General features: G+C 39.4%; 2 protein-coding genes and 1 long non-coding RNA gene across 4 annotated transcripts; 1 reads left to right on the plus strand and 2 right to left on the minus strand.

The window, feature by feature from the left end:
- Positions 1–836: 836 nt before the first annotated feature.
- LOC143899095 (FYVE, RhoGEF and PH domain-containing protein 2) lies at positions 837–8,245 on the minus strand. Of its 2 annotated transcripts, none has more exons than XM_077409098.1 (7): positions 7,812–8,245; positions 4,797–5,270; positions 3,989–4,704; positions 3,680–3,885; positions 3,227–3,592; positions 2,688–3,133; positions 837–2,603 (listed from the first exon to the last, which is right to left on the minus strand). In XM_077409098.1, exons 2-7 carry the CDS (start codon positions 5,267–5,269, stop codon positions 2,498–2,500), a joined length of 2,313 nt encoding a protein of 770 aa, XP_077265224.1. In that variant the 5' UTR covers position 5,270; positions 7,812–8,245; the 3' UTR covers positions 837–2,497. The 2 variants fall into 2 exon arrangements, with proteins under 2 accessions (XP_077265224.1, XP_077265226.1); XM_077409100.1 differs by lacking the exon at positions 7,812–8,245 and adding an exon at positions 7,655–7,796.
- Positions 8,246–8,776: 531 nt separating this feature from the next.
- Sip1 (septin interacting protein 1) lies at positions 8,777–12,842 on the minus strand. Its single transcript, XM_077409090.1, has 8 exons — positions 12,474–12,842; positions 12,096–12,300; positions 11,578–11,752; positions 10,534–11,486; positions 10,131–10,327; positions 9,614–10,042; positions 9,366–9,523; positions 8,777–9,254 (listed from the first exon to the last, which is right to left on the minus strand). The coding sequence occupies exons 1-8, from the start codon at positions 12,580–12,582 to the stop codon at positions 9,006–9,008; spliced, it is 2,475 nt and encodes an 824-aa protein (XP_077265216.1). The 5' UTR covers positions 12,583–12,842; the 3' UTR covers positions 8,777–9,005.
- Positions 12,843–13,331: 489 nt separating this feature from the next.
- Positions 13,332–14,067, plus strand: LOC143899056 (uncharacterized). The gene is made up of 2 exons (XR_013257360.1): positions 13,332–13,578; positions 13,733–14,067. It is a non-coding gene; the product is annotated as an uncharacterized LOC143899056 (long non-coding RNA).
- Positions 14,068–15,335: the final 1,268 nt, after the last annotated feature.

The following is a 15,335-nucleotide window of genomic DNA, read 5'->3' on the forward strand; positions in this document are numbered from 1 at the left end:
ATAAATACCTACACAGTTTATTACTATATATATATATATGTTTATACGCGAGTGTTACTTCTGTAGTAACTTACGATTATTCACTCCGTGTAAATGAGTGAATTATCGTAAGTTATTACAGAAATAACGCTCACGTAAATGTAGTATTATTGAAACACTGGTACTGATGGTGCTATGTTGATCGCGTGTATGTATATATATACTGAGCAGTACCTACTGAGACCACGTCTATATAGTAATTTGTACCAATGTAGATTAACTTTATACTTGGTTTTTTAACTTACTTTTTATCTTTTTGTAGTCCTAAAAATTAAACTTTTTGCCGCTCGAACGGCCGTTTGAGCTGCGCTCGTGAAAATGCACTGAAATGCACCAATGCACCAGCACCATGCACCATGCACCTTAAGGAGTGAGAAATGACGTATAACGTACAAGGACTAAAGCTTGCAACGCGCGCACAGCGCAAAATTTAAAATATAATTATTGTGATAAAATATATGACAAAATATACTGAAGACTCGCATTTTGTTACAATGTAATAATATGTAAAAGTAAGTATTTATTTTTCAATTCAGCAGCTGTCAGTTTATTTTCTCCCTTGATTCGACATAATGCAAAATATATAAATTATTTAATAATTACCCAAATAAAAAAGAAGTTTTCGGTATATTTTACAAGTCTTTTCTATCGATTATACATGCTATCTTATAGAAAAACATTTTTATTTTAATGTGCGCGTTGCAAGAATTTTTATATGATATATTTTCTCACTTTTGACATCGTCAATCCAAGACAGCTGCAGTGAGTGAACAGGGGCCTTAAAAATGATAAGAAAATTGTCTAAAAGAAATATTTTATAATACTCTTAATTATTTTTCACGTGTTTTCTACATTTATGAGCTTATATCGAGCAGTTGATGTCGAATCTTCTTTTTACATATCATGATTTATTGTCTTCTTACATTAAATGTCTTTCAAGTATCCTGTAAATTTTTACATTTTTTTTTTTTTTACTTTCAGATAAAGATTGGATTATGGTCATTAAATTATATACAAGATTTACGTAACTGATGTTTTTTTTATCGACATTTAAACCATTGGTATAACAGTTATTACAATGTACAAATTATTACAGGTTGCTACAAACTTCAATATATCTTTCCGTGTATGTGTGTTTTACCTTCATTAATTCTTAAGAGAAGATTATAAAAGATTTATTAATATTAATATTATTGATTCGATACTATATGTTATAGAGTTTGTCGTTCGGCGACAACGCACTTTTTAATGGCAAAGAAACGACCGCATTTTTTTGCGCTCGCATTCATTTTGCATACAATTACATTTTCATAAAAAATAAAATAAAAATTAATATCCGGCGTATGCAGTCATTTTGTACAGTGAGATATAAATTTATTTGTGGGGGAAAGAATCTTGACTACAACATACATTCTCATTGCCCGTTACCAGATTTTGGGTTAATAATTGAAAAAAAGGCATATGTCTCTGCGAAAGGCGACGAATTCTAAATACTTTTCTAATATACAAAACTTTATTCCATTCCTGAGAACAGAAATAAGGAACAACAAGTTCCATGGATCTTTGGCATTCGGTATTAGGCTCTAATAACGTAGGTCGATTATAAAAAAAATTGATCACGTAAAAAAGAGATATGTCGTAATTTTCTTTTATATACATATATATCAACTGGACATATGAATTTACACGATAATTTGCCTTAAAGACTTTTTAAGACAAATCCCTATTAATTGCAAAAGTGACGTTAATCACGATCCTCTCGAATTACACTCTCTGCTACGAAACGAACAAAGGATGTTTTAAATGACAATGATGGCATTCACATGTTCACGTACGCAGCTGACGGTCTATGTGTGCAATTCAAGAAACGTGATAAATGCACAGGTTCGGAATAATTAGTCCGAATGCACTTTTGTGTTTCTAGTGAATGTAATAAAATTTGTAATTATTGCGATAATCTGTAACTAGATAGGAACTACTAAGATGTATTTAAGAGCTATAAAATTTTTAATTGACGGAATAAATTTATTGATAAAACTATCGAATCCATTTCGTATTTAATAAAATCGATTTTAATAAAAACGATCTCGTAGCTTAAATAACATACTATCACTGAAGCGCGTAATTAACTTTTCAAGCGTCGCAACGTATCGACTTCCATTGCAGATTACGGTCAGCACAGCGTATCGTGATAAAACGACATATATATTTATAAATATACTATAACAGAACATTATATACAAAACAACAAGCGTTTCTCGGCAGCGGCCGCTATTGACTCGATTTCTCTCTTTTAATGTATATATAATAACAATATATATATATAACATAAGTTAACGTCATTTTAAATATAGCTAATTAACTACTAACGATTATCTTACATTGCCATATCGTCTTCTCATTTACGAGTATAATAGTAAAAAATTGGCTAGTTTGGTAGATATAAAGGTACGAATATTCATTGTACATCGTTCATCGATTGACTTTCTTGTGCGCTTTCGTTTTCCACCTGCATAAAATGAGGTAGTTCAGCCTTCGTAGCCAACTCCAATGTGTGCATCCATCTAAAAATCCCACAAGTATATAATATTAGTATTATTTATTTGTTTAAACAAGCTATAGATTGTCGAAACAATTTTTACACTCACTTTTCTTTATCCTCTTGAGAAGATGCTTGAAGATAGTAATATTTTCTCGAATGATGCATCTTAAATGCTCTTATTCGATCTTTCGTGTTCAAGGGGTCTTCATCGGGTAATTTTGTACCTTCCGTAACCATAAAGCCTGGCATGGGCGTCGCTGTCATGGCCATGCTCTCCAATTCCGATTTGAATGAATACAGAACGAAGTCAACGTGCAACGCAAACCATCGTTTTGTCCAAGGCTTACTGGCCTGCGTCTTCAGTAACAGGTATCCGGATAATACTGATGGCGCACTCGCCGATACCTGTAACAAACTTGGCACTGGTCCAGACGGTGACGACGGTGATTTAGTGAGCGGTTGAGTGAGCGCGGCATGGCATAATCTGCACACTCTCATATTCTTATTGTCTTCAAATAATAATTTCTGATTTGAGCATTTACTACAAACCACCTGGAAACAGAATTATCGTAGAATGTTGAATAAATATTGTTATAAAATAATGTGTATAACACGAAAAATTTAATTTTACTACACAATACTCACTATTCCACAAGCCCGACAATTGTGCTTTCGTTTCATCACAGAAAAACTAACTTCGCAAACCATGCACCTAGTTACGTCATCAGCCTTAACCAAAGAAGTTTTAACACTTCCAGTTTTCAGACTGGCCTTGCGTCTCATGATCTCTTGCATCGTTTGAAACAACGCGTCCAGCCACGCTGCCTTCTCCGCGGCAGCATGCGTATACAACTCGACGCTTTTATTTTCGTCCCTTATGTAAAAAGTATTTGCGGTTTCTAGATTGTCTCCCTCAACTACTTGTAAATTTTCCACCATAAATTTAGCTCTTAGTCGGTACATTGGACCGGGTATCAGTCTTATTGAGCAGAGTAATAATAAATCGCTAAACTGAAAAGATAAAACAGTTCTAATTGAAAAAAAATATCTGTATATTTTACAAATATTAATATACTATATAAAATAATGAATAATTACCAGAAACAAATGTCTCTCCTGATGATCGCCACTACGCGCTGAAATTTTCACTATACGTCCTTCTTTTATTAGTTCGCGAGTCGCACTGACTAGATCAGTTGCATCATATATACTCTCTTGAATTTCCAAAAGTTTTTTAAATTTATCGATTTTTTTCATTGCCTCGTTTGTATGATTTGCAGCGGTTGACACTAATTCCAGAGCCTCTGTAATTTAACATTACAAATGTTTCTCAGTAAATAATTATAATTTATGAAATGTAGAATATGCAGCAATATTTCGGAAAATATAAAAAAACATTATACTTACTTTTTGTGTCTTCATAATCTGGATTGTTCTCAGTGAGATTTCGTAAATAATCTTTGAGAAGTAACTCGTATCGCGGCAGCCTCTGTATAGGACTCAACATGTGATGTGCTAGCGACAATTTAGCACATTCGTCGAGCTTCTGAATTTCGTTAACAATCGCTGCAAACCTGGGAACCTTGTTTTGCAGGGTGCTTATCAAATTCATGGCGTAATCAAAATTCTTTACATACTCCGTATACATTTTGAGGAATGGCGCAAAGTTCTTCATTATGTCACCGATTCTCGGATTTGAATCCCAACATTGCATTCTCTCCTCAAATTGCGGCAACAGAAAGTCGTTGTGGAATTTATAAATAGATTTAATATTTGAGAACATGTGCTGAACAGTTTCTGGAGGGAACATCGGATGCGCTCGGTTTTCCTGATCGACCCTGAATTGGAACACTTGGTCGATCAGATGTAGAATGTTGACATAATTTTTCTCAGTCGCTAGTAACTCCTGCGCCACGCGTAATGCCTTCTTTCGCTTCGAATCGGGCGAACCTTTCTTCGCGAGCAGTTTAGGCTCCGATATCGACTCTTCCGTATGATCAGCCACTATGGCAGAGTCCGTCTCCGAAGATCTCGTTTCTTCTGACTCTTCTTCGCTCTCGGACTCGCTTACCGCGTAGGTATCTAATGTATACTGATGAGACCTCCTCTCCGAAGCTACGTACCTGTATTTGTTTTTAAAAATACAAGCTTAAAAATTTTTTTAAACAAAGATATGTAAACTACATTGCTCTTTTTTCATCAGATCTCCACACACCTGCTACTTCTATATTCTAGGACACTATGCGACATTTTAATATAGGACGTTTCCGTTGAAGTTTCCTCATGCCTCGTGATATCGATGCATTCGGCGGGCGTGGAAGCGGACATGACGAACGACTGAAATCGCGGGAAGCCACCGAAGCTGGCGATCCTGTGGAAGGAATGTCTGACGTATCGTTGCTCCTCAACACCTGTTGCTGCGTCCGAATCTTGCGAGTTGCCATTTTCGCTGGTCGTGCTCCGCTGCTCCGGCAAACCTGGCGTTGCCGGTTTGGAATGTTCGTCCTCCTGCTGAAACTCCCGCTTGTCCTCCGTGATTTCCAGATCCGTGTAAAACGTGCTGGTGGCCGAGCTGTTTTTCGAACCGAACATTTTGAATCCCTCGACCATCCGACTGCTACCGTCTCCAGGCTCCGGGAACAGACGCGTCATCCAGGATGAGATGTCCCTCAGCTGACTTCGTTGCATCCTACGGTCAATTCACGTTGCTAATTGTAGACAATTATCGCGTATCTTGCGCAGAGGGGGACAATTGGGGCACGTACAGAAGAAACAATGTACAGCGAGAACGATATGACACGCGGGTGCCACATAAACTGATGCTATATATATATATATATATATATATATATATATATATGCGCATTTACATATTAAATAAATATAAATTTAGAAGACTTGTCGTCGAGCTTGTCGTAAATCATTACGGACACTCTAACGCTCACAATTTCTTCTTCAACTTCTATTGACAATAAATATAAAAAAACATTGTTCACGCGCGTGCTACTCCTATCGCAATCCTGACTCTCTAATCTACTCGACATAAAGCTGAAGCTTTTTTCTTCATGAATAATACGATAAATCACGCCGTTAATCCCCACGTTCATATCGATATATCTCGCCTCAAATTTTACCGCCGCTTTTCCGATGCAAACATTACGTTTATTTAGCATTTACGATCTCGACACCGAGATACATATTTTCATCGTCGACACGGTGGTTCCGAAATAACGAGTGCGCGATAGATCTCTCGGGAAGGCTATTTAAAAACGCATCCTCCTCTTAGATCGATCCATTACGCTAAAATTAACGTGCCGGTCCGTTCCAGCGTGCGGGCGAGAAGCGAGAACGCTCGAGCCTCGCCGCTCGCGTCGGCATCGCTAATTGACACTCGGCGTGATTCGACCAGAACGAACGAACGAACGAACGAATAAATGAACGAATGAACAAACGAACAAATGAAATACATGCGTGCCTGCAAAGCGCAAAGTAAACGCGCGTAAACACGCGATTCTGCCCGACGTGATCTCAAAGATACGAGATACGAGAGCAGACGGTCTTGAATTTTTTCACGATATGCGGTAGAAAGAATTTTCTTAAATTAATGAATCCTTTGTGGATGACGTAAGAACGATTCGAGCGCGTAGATGGAAGCAGAATTAACGGTCAAACATCGCGTCTTTTAAAACAATCGATGAACTTTCGGAGCGCTAAATTTTTAGCTTAATTTGTCGACGGATATCGCGCCTGGAGGGCCTAGACTCGCCGTTTTCCGAGGCTACACGGCTACATCTGCGAGGCTACGTAAATACAGACGACTATTATTATCTTATATCACCGCATATCGGCATCGTCAGACCAGCAGAATGAATGTACGACTATTCTCAAACGATTAATAGGCCGGATTCACTTTAAAACGATCTCGAACGCGGCTTTCCACTTTGCACTTTGCGTCCTGTTTCTAGTCATGACTAGAACGTAAAGTGGAGACTTATCTAGATTTATTTATAACAGCACAGGAGCCCAAAGCCGCAAAATCGTCCCCGTCGAACGGAGAACGTTGCGCCGTCCCGAGATAATATTGGATTGGTAATATTAAGCTTTAAAAAGCAGCAGAATTATTTATTTTTGTCCATTCCTGTGTCTCGAAAACATTTCAAAAAGTCTCTCGCGAAAATAATAAAATATAAATCCACATAACTTAAGATCGAGTTTCGGTAAAGAATCGACTAGATATCTGAAATAAACCTCGTAAATTATGGATAATCTTATCTTATATTTATTCATTTCGATTATGAAACTTTATAATCTGGCATTTCCATTAGTCTGACATTTCCTCGCTGCTAAATGAATGTGATAATTAATGCATCGGAACCGAAACCTGATTTTACAATTTCTAGAGCAACTTAAAAATTAGCCAGCAAGCGGATACATTTATTTAAAAAAGGAAATAAACGAGCAAGTTTTAAAAAAACGTTCGAAAATATCATAAATTTGTTCCGCACTACTTGGGATTTCTATTTTAATTTTAGTTCCATTCCTCCTTCCCTACATTGAAGACTACGAAGACGATATTACGTTCTGAATACAACAAATGAGAAAAGAATTGCTTCCTGATTTTTATTGTAAAAAACTCAAAAAAAAAAAAACGGTACTCTAAAAATGTAATCTATTTATGTCTAGCGGTTAACGTGGAATCAGCGGGCAAGTCAAGCGGCAAATTGCTCGTCGATCTCCAACGAAGAATAAAAAATGAACGTGAGTTGAAAGCAATTTGTTGCTCGATCAATTTCGTGGCGTAAGGCGGTAAAGGCGTATATACGTAGGTATGTCCCGGCTCCGAAAATATCGAGTGCCGGCAGGGGCTCTTGAGGCAAAGGGCGGCAGGTGTGCAACCCGGCCTCGTCTCAACTCCCCCAAGGTACTCCGCCCTTCGCCTAATTCGCCTTCCAGCAACGGAGTCCTGTCGACGTTGACCGGGAGCGGGCGGCGAATCCATCTTCGCGACCGCAACTCTTCTCCTATATACCTACAACCTACTCCAAAATGAACCGCGGAGCTATTGAAGCCTACCGGAGCCTATACGCTGCCTAACGTCGGTGCTGCGCAGCAGAGGAAAAGCGGAAGAGAAGCGCAAACGAGGAGCGAGAAAAGCGAGGAGCCTAAACAGAGAGAGAAAGAGGGAGAGAGAGAGAGACAGGGAGAAATCGCAGTCAAGTGCCGTCATTACCTCTCGTCTCGGGATCGCTCGTAGGGTAGCGGAACAGCAACAGGCGCACGCGGATCGGCGCGAGCATAATGATCGTTTAGGCGAGGCGAAGGCGAGGTGAGACGCGAGGCCGATCTGTCTCTCCGAAGCTCACGCGGTTCAACGTTCAACGGAATCACCGGCGTCCATGGCCGGCGCGGTTAGAGCGAACGGTTGATCAGCGGATTACCGCGCGTATACTGCATCGGCGGCACTGTTCACGAGGTTGACGAGCTCGAACGATCGCGAGCGCGTGACACTAGGACTCGATCGTTCGAGAACGACGAGAACAGCGCGGAGAACGACGAGTTTGTTTAAAGTTAACGCGGGGCACCGGGCACTTGCCGAACTTGTCGAGACGTGCCAAAACGCTTTGATACGTAACCAACTCGAAGCGGTCGACCGACGATCAGGTGCGACAGGTGCAGTGCCAGTTGCAGAAGTACTGCGATTTTATACACGTCGGATGTCGGATGATGTCGGATACACGCGTCGATACTCGACTGCCGTCGCGAACGACGTCGGCGGCGTTGCGCGCAACTAAAATGATCTTTTCGCGGTTGGCATAGTTCGGCGTAGTCGGAAAGTAAGGGATTGCACCAATCCTTCGATAATGTAATAATTATCAGTCTTATCACCATGCACAGGTAAAACATTATAATAGAGATGTATTGTATGTATGTATGTACATATATACACACGTACACAATTATAATGCATAAATATTTATGACACCATACATATGCACATGTAATCTACAATTATTTTTTAGTTTAAAATTGTTTTGTTATTTATTTCAATTTATACTTAATTTTTGGGGGCTCCTGCGACGTCAGAAGAGAGAAATCGCCAAAAAAGTTCTAGACCACCCTGCCACCCAATATATGAAACCACTCAAATAATAACTTTAGTAATTTGAAACAAGAATGACAAATAACACACACAAATACATATACGAAAAATATTATATTGATTTATTGTACAATTTTAATTATATAAAAAGTGAAGCTATTCAGTTTCGATATATTTAGATTTATACATCACGAATAAAAATCGATATAAATATAAACTAATAAGGTAATTAATTAACTTTTCTAATGATGTTTAGTAGAAGTAGAATAGAATATATTTACAACATAAATTAGAGATTAATAAATCATGTTATTAAATCAAATATTAAAGTTCAGACATGTCCAGCAAAGCATTTATATGCGTTGGCATCCAATTTGTACCATTATGACATACAAACAAGACATTGCTGTCGATATATGCCTGAACATTGCCTACTTTGTACACTTGCTTAGCCTCCTTATATCTGTTCGGGATCGGCATAAATAATATACCTCTCTCTTCGCATTTCTTTTGTACGAAATCTTTGAACCCCTGCGGAATCTGCGAGGCCGTTCGTACCGCCTCTGCGAGTATCTGTAAGGAAACAGTAACGTAATAATACGGAGAATAGCAATATGCGTAATATTATTTGAATCATTATTTAATAATGTCAATTTAAATAAATATAATGCGTAATTCCTGTACCTCCATTCTCGGCTGCACAATCGATGCCATCTGAGACATCGTCGGCTGAGTTCTCTCTAAACTTGTTAAATATGAAACCTGTTCTAGTGAGCCAGGTTGATGATTTTGTGGCCCACTGACGGCTCTATTCATCATGTCCAATGCTTTCTTGAAGTGCTCTGTAAATCGCATATTCGACTTATATTTTAATCAACTCCAACTACGAGAAAGAAGAAAAGATATAAATTTAACATAACGAAAGAACGTACCTTTTATTACCGGTTCCGCCAGTAACTTCTCGCTCAACATTTTTTTCCAACCCATGTACCATGTTGTAACTTGATCGTAATTAGGCGAATGATTGAGCCAAAGTGCCAAGACTTGTAGCCATTTTGGGAAAAAGAATTTATCGAGCAATCCTGCCATGATATGAACAGGGATCAATTCCTTCCACTCATACACGCAATTCCATTGATCCAAGAGCTGTTGATGTGGATTTATGACGAACTCGGATAAGGTTATTTGCAATTTTGGAATAATATTCTTCACTAAAAACGCCTCCATGTCTCCCTTGGCGAACACCTCTGCCCAAGGTTGCAGCATTAATCTAGCGGATCTGTCCGACGGATGCCAACCTCCTAATGCAGATCCGAGTTTTCGACGTATTATTGGATAAATTAACGTATCTAAACGATTTCCTATAAATAACAGCAAGAAATAGTTATTGTTACAACGACAATTCATCTCTATAGTTTAATACATAATGTGAAGAATATATATATTTACGTAATAACGGCAACCAAGGATGAATCCATGTGTGAATAGGTACAGTATCGGTAAGAGGATTCCATTCTTCCACCTCCAGTGTCAATTTCGGTAACACTAATAAATCTAGTATATTTTCCAGGATCCAATTAGGTAATAGCGGCATCCAGTACTCTATTAACTCAATTAAAGGCTCGGGCTGTCTACATGTCCACTGCCTAATTTGATTATGAATAATATTAGAGAATAGATATATCGAAAGAACTATTTGTATATATTTTAAAATGTAAAATAATTAAAAGAAACCAATAGATTTACAGATACGTAGTATTAATGTCAATATTTTCTCACATCCTTCGATTACGTTTACTTTTTTAAATTATCATATATAAATTTGTTAACGTTTATTATAGGAATTACTTACTGTATGGCTCCTCTGATCGACGGCATCCAAGCATTCCACACTAGTTGATCGTATGAATGCATAGTCCGTGTCTGAAGCGTACTAACTCCATTCTCTAAGATACTCTTCCATTGTTCAAATAACTTAATTGGCTGTTTCGGTTGCATCAATGGATTCCAAGTGACCAGACAATCTTTTATCTTTGGTGCTACGAAACTGCTGGCTAATTCACCGAGTTCGTACATTTTGTACTCTTCGTAATAATTGTCTTGCAAATTTTTGAAAGCCTCCGCGGTTTCTTGCAGCGACAATTCGTTCGTCTCATTCATCAATCTATCCACAATTACGAGCACATTCTCCAAGGTGTCGATCAATTGACTATGCTGATCCACAACTTTGGATAAATTCTTTTTCTCCGCTTCTAAAGCAACCATTCTATCGCTTAAATGCCTCATTCGCCGATCGTTTTGGATAATATCTTGCTCACACATGTCCACGAGTAAATTTAAATTATGTTGCAATTCGGGCAGGGCAAAGTTCACTTTCGATTTCTTGTCGGACGTAATTACGGTCTCGTCAGGACACTGTTGACCACCAGCTATCGCATGATATCCGCTAAGAATCCTTTGTTCTGGCCCTGTCATATCGATAACTTTAACTCTACTCATATCGCTGGACACTGGAGCTTTTCTGTTAGGCTTCAGTTTTCCATCTTCCAAAACTTGATCCACACTTCTATAGCAGTATCTGACTTTTTTCTTGTTGCTGGTATCACCCTTCCGCCATTGAGATACCTTGGACTTGGATTCTTTTGCTTCCTCCCCATCGTCATCCTTCTTTTTCTCGGGAATCTTTGGTGTCTTTTCGGGACCATACGCGCCAATCGCGCCTCTTCCTTTTCTGAGATGTGCCTCCACTGGCGCGCTTATTCCTTGCAATTGTTTACCTAAACCTTTACCAGGTTCAAATCCCATCTAAATAAAAAATATACCTTCTATTAATTTGCTACGTTACTTCATCTTGCTATGATTTATAAACAAATTACGATCGTTGCTCATAAAATACCTGCAGCAATAATTTAGCGCCAATGCCTTTTGTATGCATTTCCCAACTACCCATTCCGCTTTTCATCAGCAATGGATTAACTTGATTGCGCTTTTTACGCAGGCCTGCGATGTCACTGTCCAAGGTCAAGGCAAAGGATGGACGTTTGGAACTATTTGACCTCTCATCTTCTGAACTAAATAAAAGATATTAATATATATATATTTAGTACTGTGTATCACATCACCTACGTATGGATGACATATTTTTGCAAGGGCTCATTACCCATTTATTTGAGTGAGTTTTATTTACTTAAGTAGGAGCAATTTCGTTAGAGAGAGATATTTCTAAATATATCGAATAAAAATAATAAAACTTCAGTTTTGTAGTACCATGAATATATACTTAAAACAAAATAGTAAAAAATTACTTTTAGGCCCACAGGGCACACGTTTGAAATGTGCTGGGCACTCAAAGTATCATAAAAGTTTACTTTAATAATTGGTTCACATTAGAAAATATTTATGTTGAAACTGTACCTCGAGCTACTGTGCCTTGTCTCCCGCATCTCTTCGTCATCTTCTTCGTCATCCTTGTCTTCTTTCTCTTTTGGTTGTCCCGCCTGTTGGATACCACCAGCGACAAAACTAACCGGCGCCGTATAATTTTTGGGACCCTTTTTAAAGGTTTTGAAAGATGGTCTGGCAGATAATTCATCTTCATCGCTGTCATCCGCCCATATTCCTGTTAATAAAAAGAAGCCACGTATTACAAAAAAGTAACTCTGAAATAGCCTGTCGAGAACAGATTTTAAAAGTGTCCGCTGCAAATTTTGTCAACGGAATGCCGGAATGCTAGCAGAAATAGAACGGAATCTGTGCTGATAAAATATAATAGTAGCAGATCGATTGTCATACCTAGCATTTGCTGTTTCTTCGAGAGTTTGCGTCGGGGACGAGCTATGTTAAATTCATTCTCTAAATCATAATCGGTGATTTCGAAGCTCTCCACTTCGTCCTCAGACATCTTGCCGTATTATTTGAATAATTACAAATATAAATATTGTATCACTTCGTGCAACAATATAACCTTCAAGGACCACAGTTTACCAAAGCTTACGCTCGAATATACTGATTTAGCAAACACGTTAACGTATCGTTGATTGCCCTGAGAAAACACACAATTTGCGAAACCGACAGATAACACTTTGTTCGTGATTGATTGTGTTTTTATTAATAACGTAAAATGTATCACGATTCACGATCGGATAGAACCAGAGAGCAAGCAGAGAGTCAGAGAGAAAGACCCATATCCCATGATGTAAAAAAAGAGACTAGTGACTAGTGACTTTTATCTCGTAAAATGGTATCAAGCAAAACGCAGGCGTGGCTGTTGTCATTATTTCAAATAAACTACATACGTAAATAAGAATAATGCAGATTATGAAACTTGAATAACATCAGTGGTAGTTGGCAAGATCAATTTACAAGTAGAGAAGCAATAGATACTCCGAGCCTAGGGATCTCGGGTTGTTGTGGTTAGCGGGGCCGGGGGGGGATGAGTCAATTCGATTAAAAAAAAATGCATTAATTATTTTCCTCGATGCGTATTTTCCGTCGATTCATATATTTTTCTCGACGCAATAAAATGCATTAATTATTTTCCTCAATGCGTATTTTCCGTCGATTTGTATATTTTTCTCGACGCAATAAAATGCTATTCTTAATATATTTTTCTGCCGTAACACCCCTCTTTTACCATATATAAGGACTCGAGACTAGACTTGGGCGTAGTCTATCCGCACTTTTCGAGTGAACTCAAGACGATGGAAAAACTTAACAATTTAAAAAGCGTGTGTGATGTATTACATAATCACACCACAGGCCTGACGAGGGAGGTTGAGGATTATTGCGACACGCTGCGGCAGTTGCAGCAGCGCGTGAAGAGCTTAACGGAAAAGGTGGCTCCCTGTCTGGAGCTCATCGTTCGCATGGACGATGACGCCGTAATGCTCGAAAAAACGTGAGTATCGCTTTCAAACGTAAAATTATTTCTTATAATATAATCAAACGATAAATTTTATATTTATGTATATTTATATTTATTTACAAGTATTTATATTTATTATTCATATTTATATTTATTTATATTTATTAATTGTATTTTTTTTGCATAGAGCCATCATGACTTCCATGGCGAAAAAATCTCGCCATGCACCAGATCAGATTGTTCGTGACGAAACTTCGTGGGATGCATAGAGACATGGCGCGGCTGGACTCGCACGAAGAGGCGAGTCGTCGCAAGAAAGACGACGAGAGGGATCGTTCGAACTCGAACAGCCAAGAAACAGTGATACACATCAACGACGATGTCCCCGTATGTTGGGCCACGCGCGAAGAGACTCCAACCGATCGACGTCCTCGTACTCCGCGTCGACGGTCACGATCGTCGCGTCGACGTCGCCGAGAATCTCCTGCAGCCATCTCTTCTTCTCGAGACCTTTCACGTAGATTCGCGCGTTGAGGCGTCTCTTCTGTCTCGCGCACCGCGCGTCGAACGATCGTCTTCGCCTGGCAATAGTCCGTGTCGCCGTCCTCCCAACAAAGGTCGTGATGGTTCGCTATCAACCAACTGGCCCTCGCTTTCTCGGAGCTCGTCAGCAGATTCCAACTCATCGGTGCGCGAAACACGTGATGCGTGAGCACGCGCGTCTCCCTTCGCAGCACGGCCACCTCCTTCGCGACGAATCTGTCGCCCACCGTGAATCCTTGCAGGTCGACGAAGATCGTCGTCGTCGTCGTTGCCGCTGTTGCCATTGCGTCAGCGCGCGTTGAAAAAAAAATTAAAGAACAGACGTTCGTTTAAGTTGCTCGTTCCTAACAGAGTCTGAGAAATGATGGAAGGAACCCGCGAATTTATATATTCTTCGTTTCCGGGATAAAAACATGCCCACATTCACATTTTTCCGTTTCCCGGATGAGGTATTTTCGCAATCGCATTTTCAGTTTCCCGGAATTTTCCGTTAGATAATTTTGCGCGAGTGGGACATTATACATAACGTGCACAACATGGTGTGGATAATTGAAGAGAAATCTGTGGAGCCTCCAAAATCTGACGATGATTTAATAATGGAATGTATTACAACAAATATCACCGATGGTTTGCGTGAAGAAGATCAAGGAGTGAAATTGACGGATGTGCAACGAATATCGCCGATGCGCGACTCGAAGGTACGAAGACTCTATTACAGAGACGGTTCGTACATATCGGTGGTGAGTACGCGGCGGGCACTAGTAGTGACGATAACGCGGAAAGACTCGTTTGGCGAGAGATCGATGCCGCGTTCGAAAACCGTGTATTGACCGGTGCGGTGATAAATATCAATTACATTGAACCGCGAAAATTTCTCGAAGATGCTGAAGTCATTGTGCTCGATCGTGTGCGAAACGTCATGCAAAGACACGCAAGTGTAAAGATAAACACGGTGTTCAACGGCGAGTTTGTGACGGGTGACAAACGTGCGAACAAAAGTGTCAGCACGGGAAACCGTGAACTCTTTCATGCGTCCGATCTGCGCGAGTGGTACGAGCGACACGTTATCGAGCCTATTTTATCACGTCTCGAAGAGTTTCAGGAACCCGACAGCGGGTGGGCGTTGTCGCGTATACTTAATTTGACTGTGAACGTGAACAAATACAATCCTTTGCACGCGGGATGTTACATCAATTTACCGCAAAAAAATTAAATTAAAAAAAGCGGTGATCAACGTGCAATCGATG

The sequence above is a fragment of the Temnothorax americanus genome, unplaced genomic scaffold, assembly GCF_048541705.1.
Source record: "Temnothorax americanus isolate GAGA-0224 unplaced genomic scaffold, ASM4854170v1 Scaffold25, whole genome shotgun sequence".
Taxonomy (NCBI): Eukaryota; Metazoa; Arthropoda; class Insecta; order Hymenoptera; family Formicidae; genus Temnothorax; species Temnothorax americanus.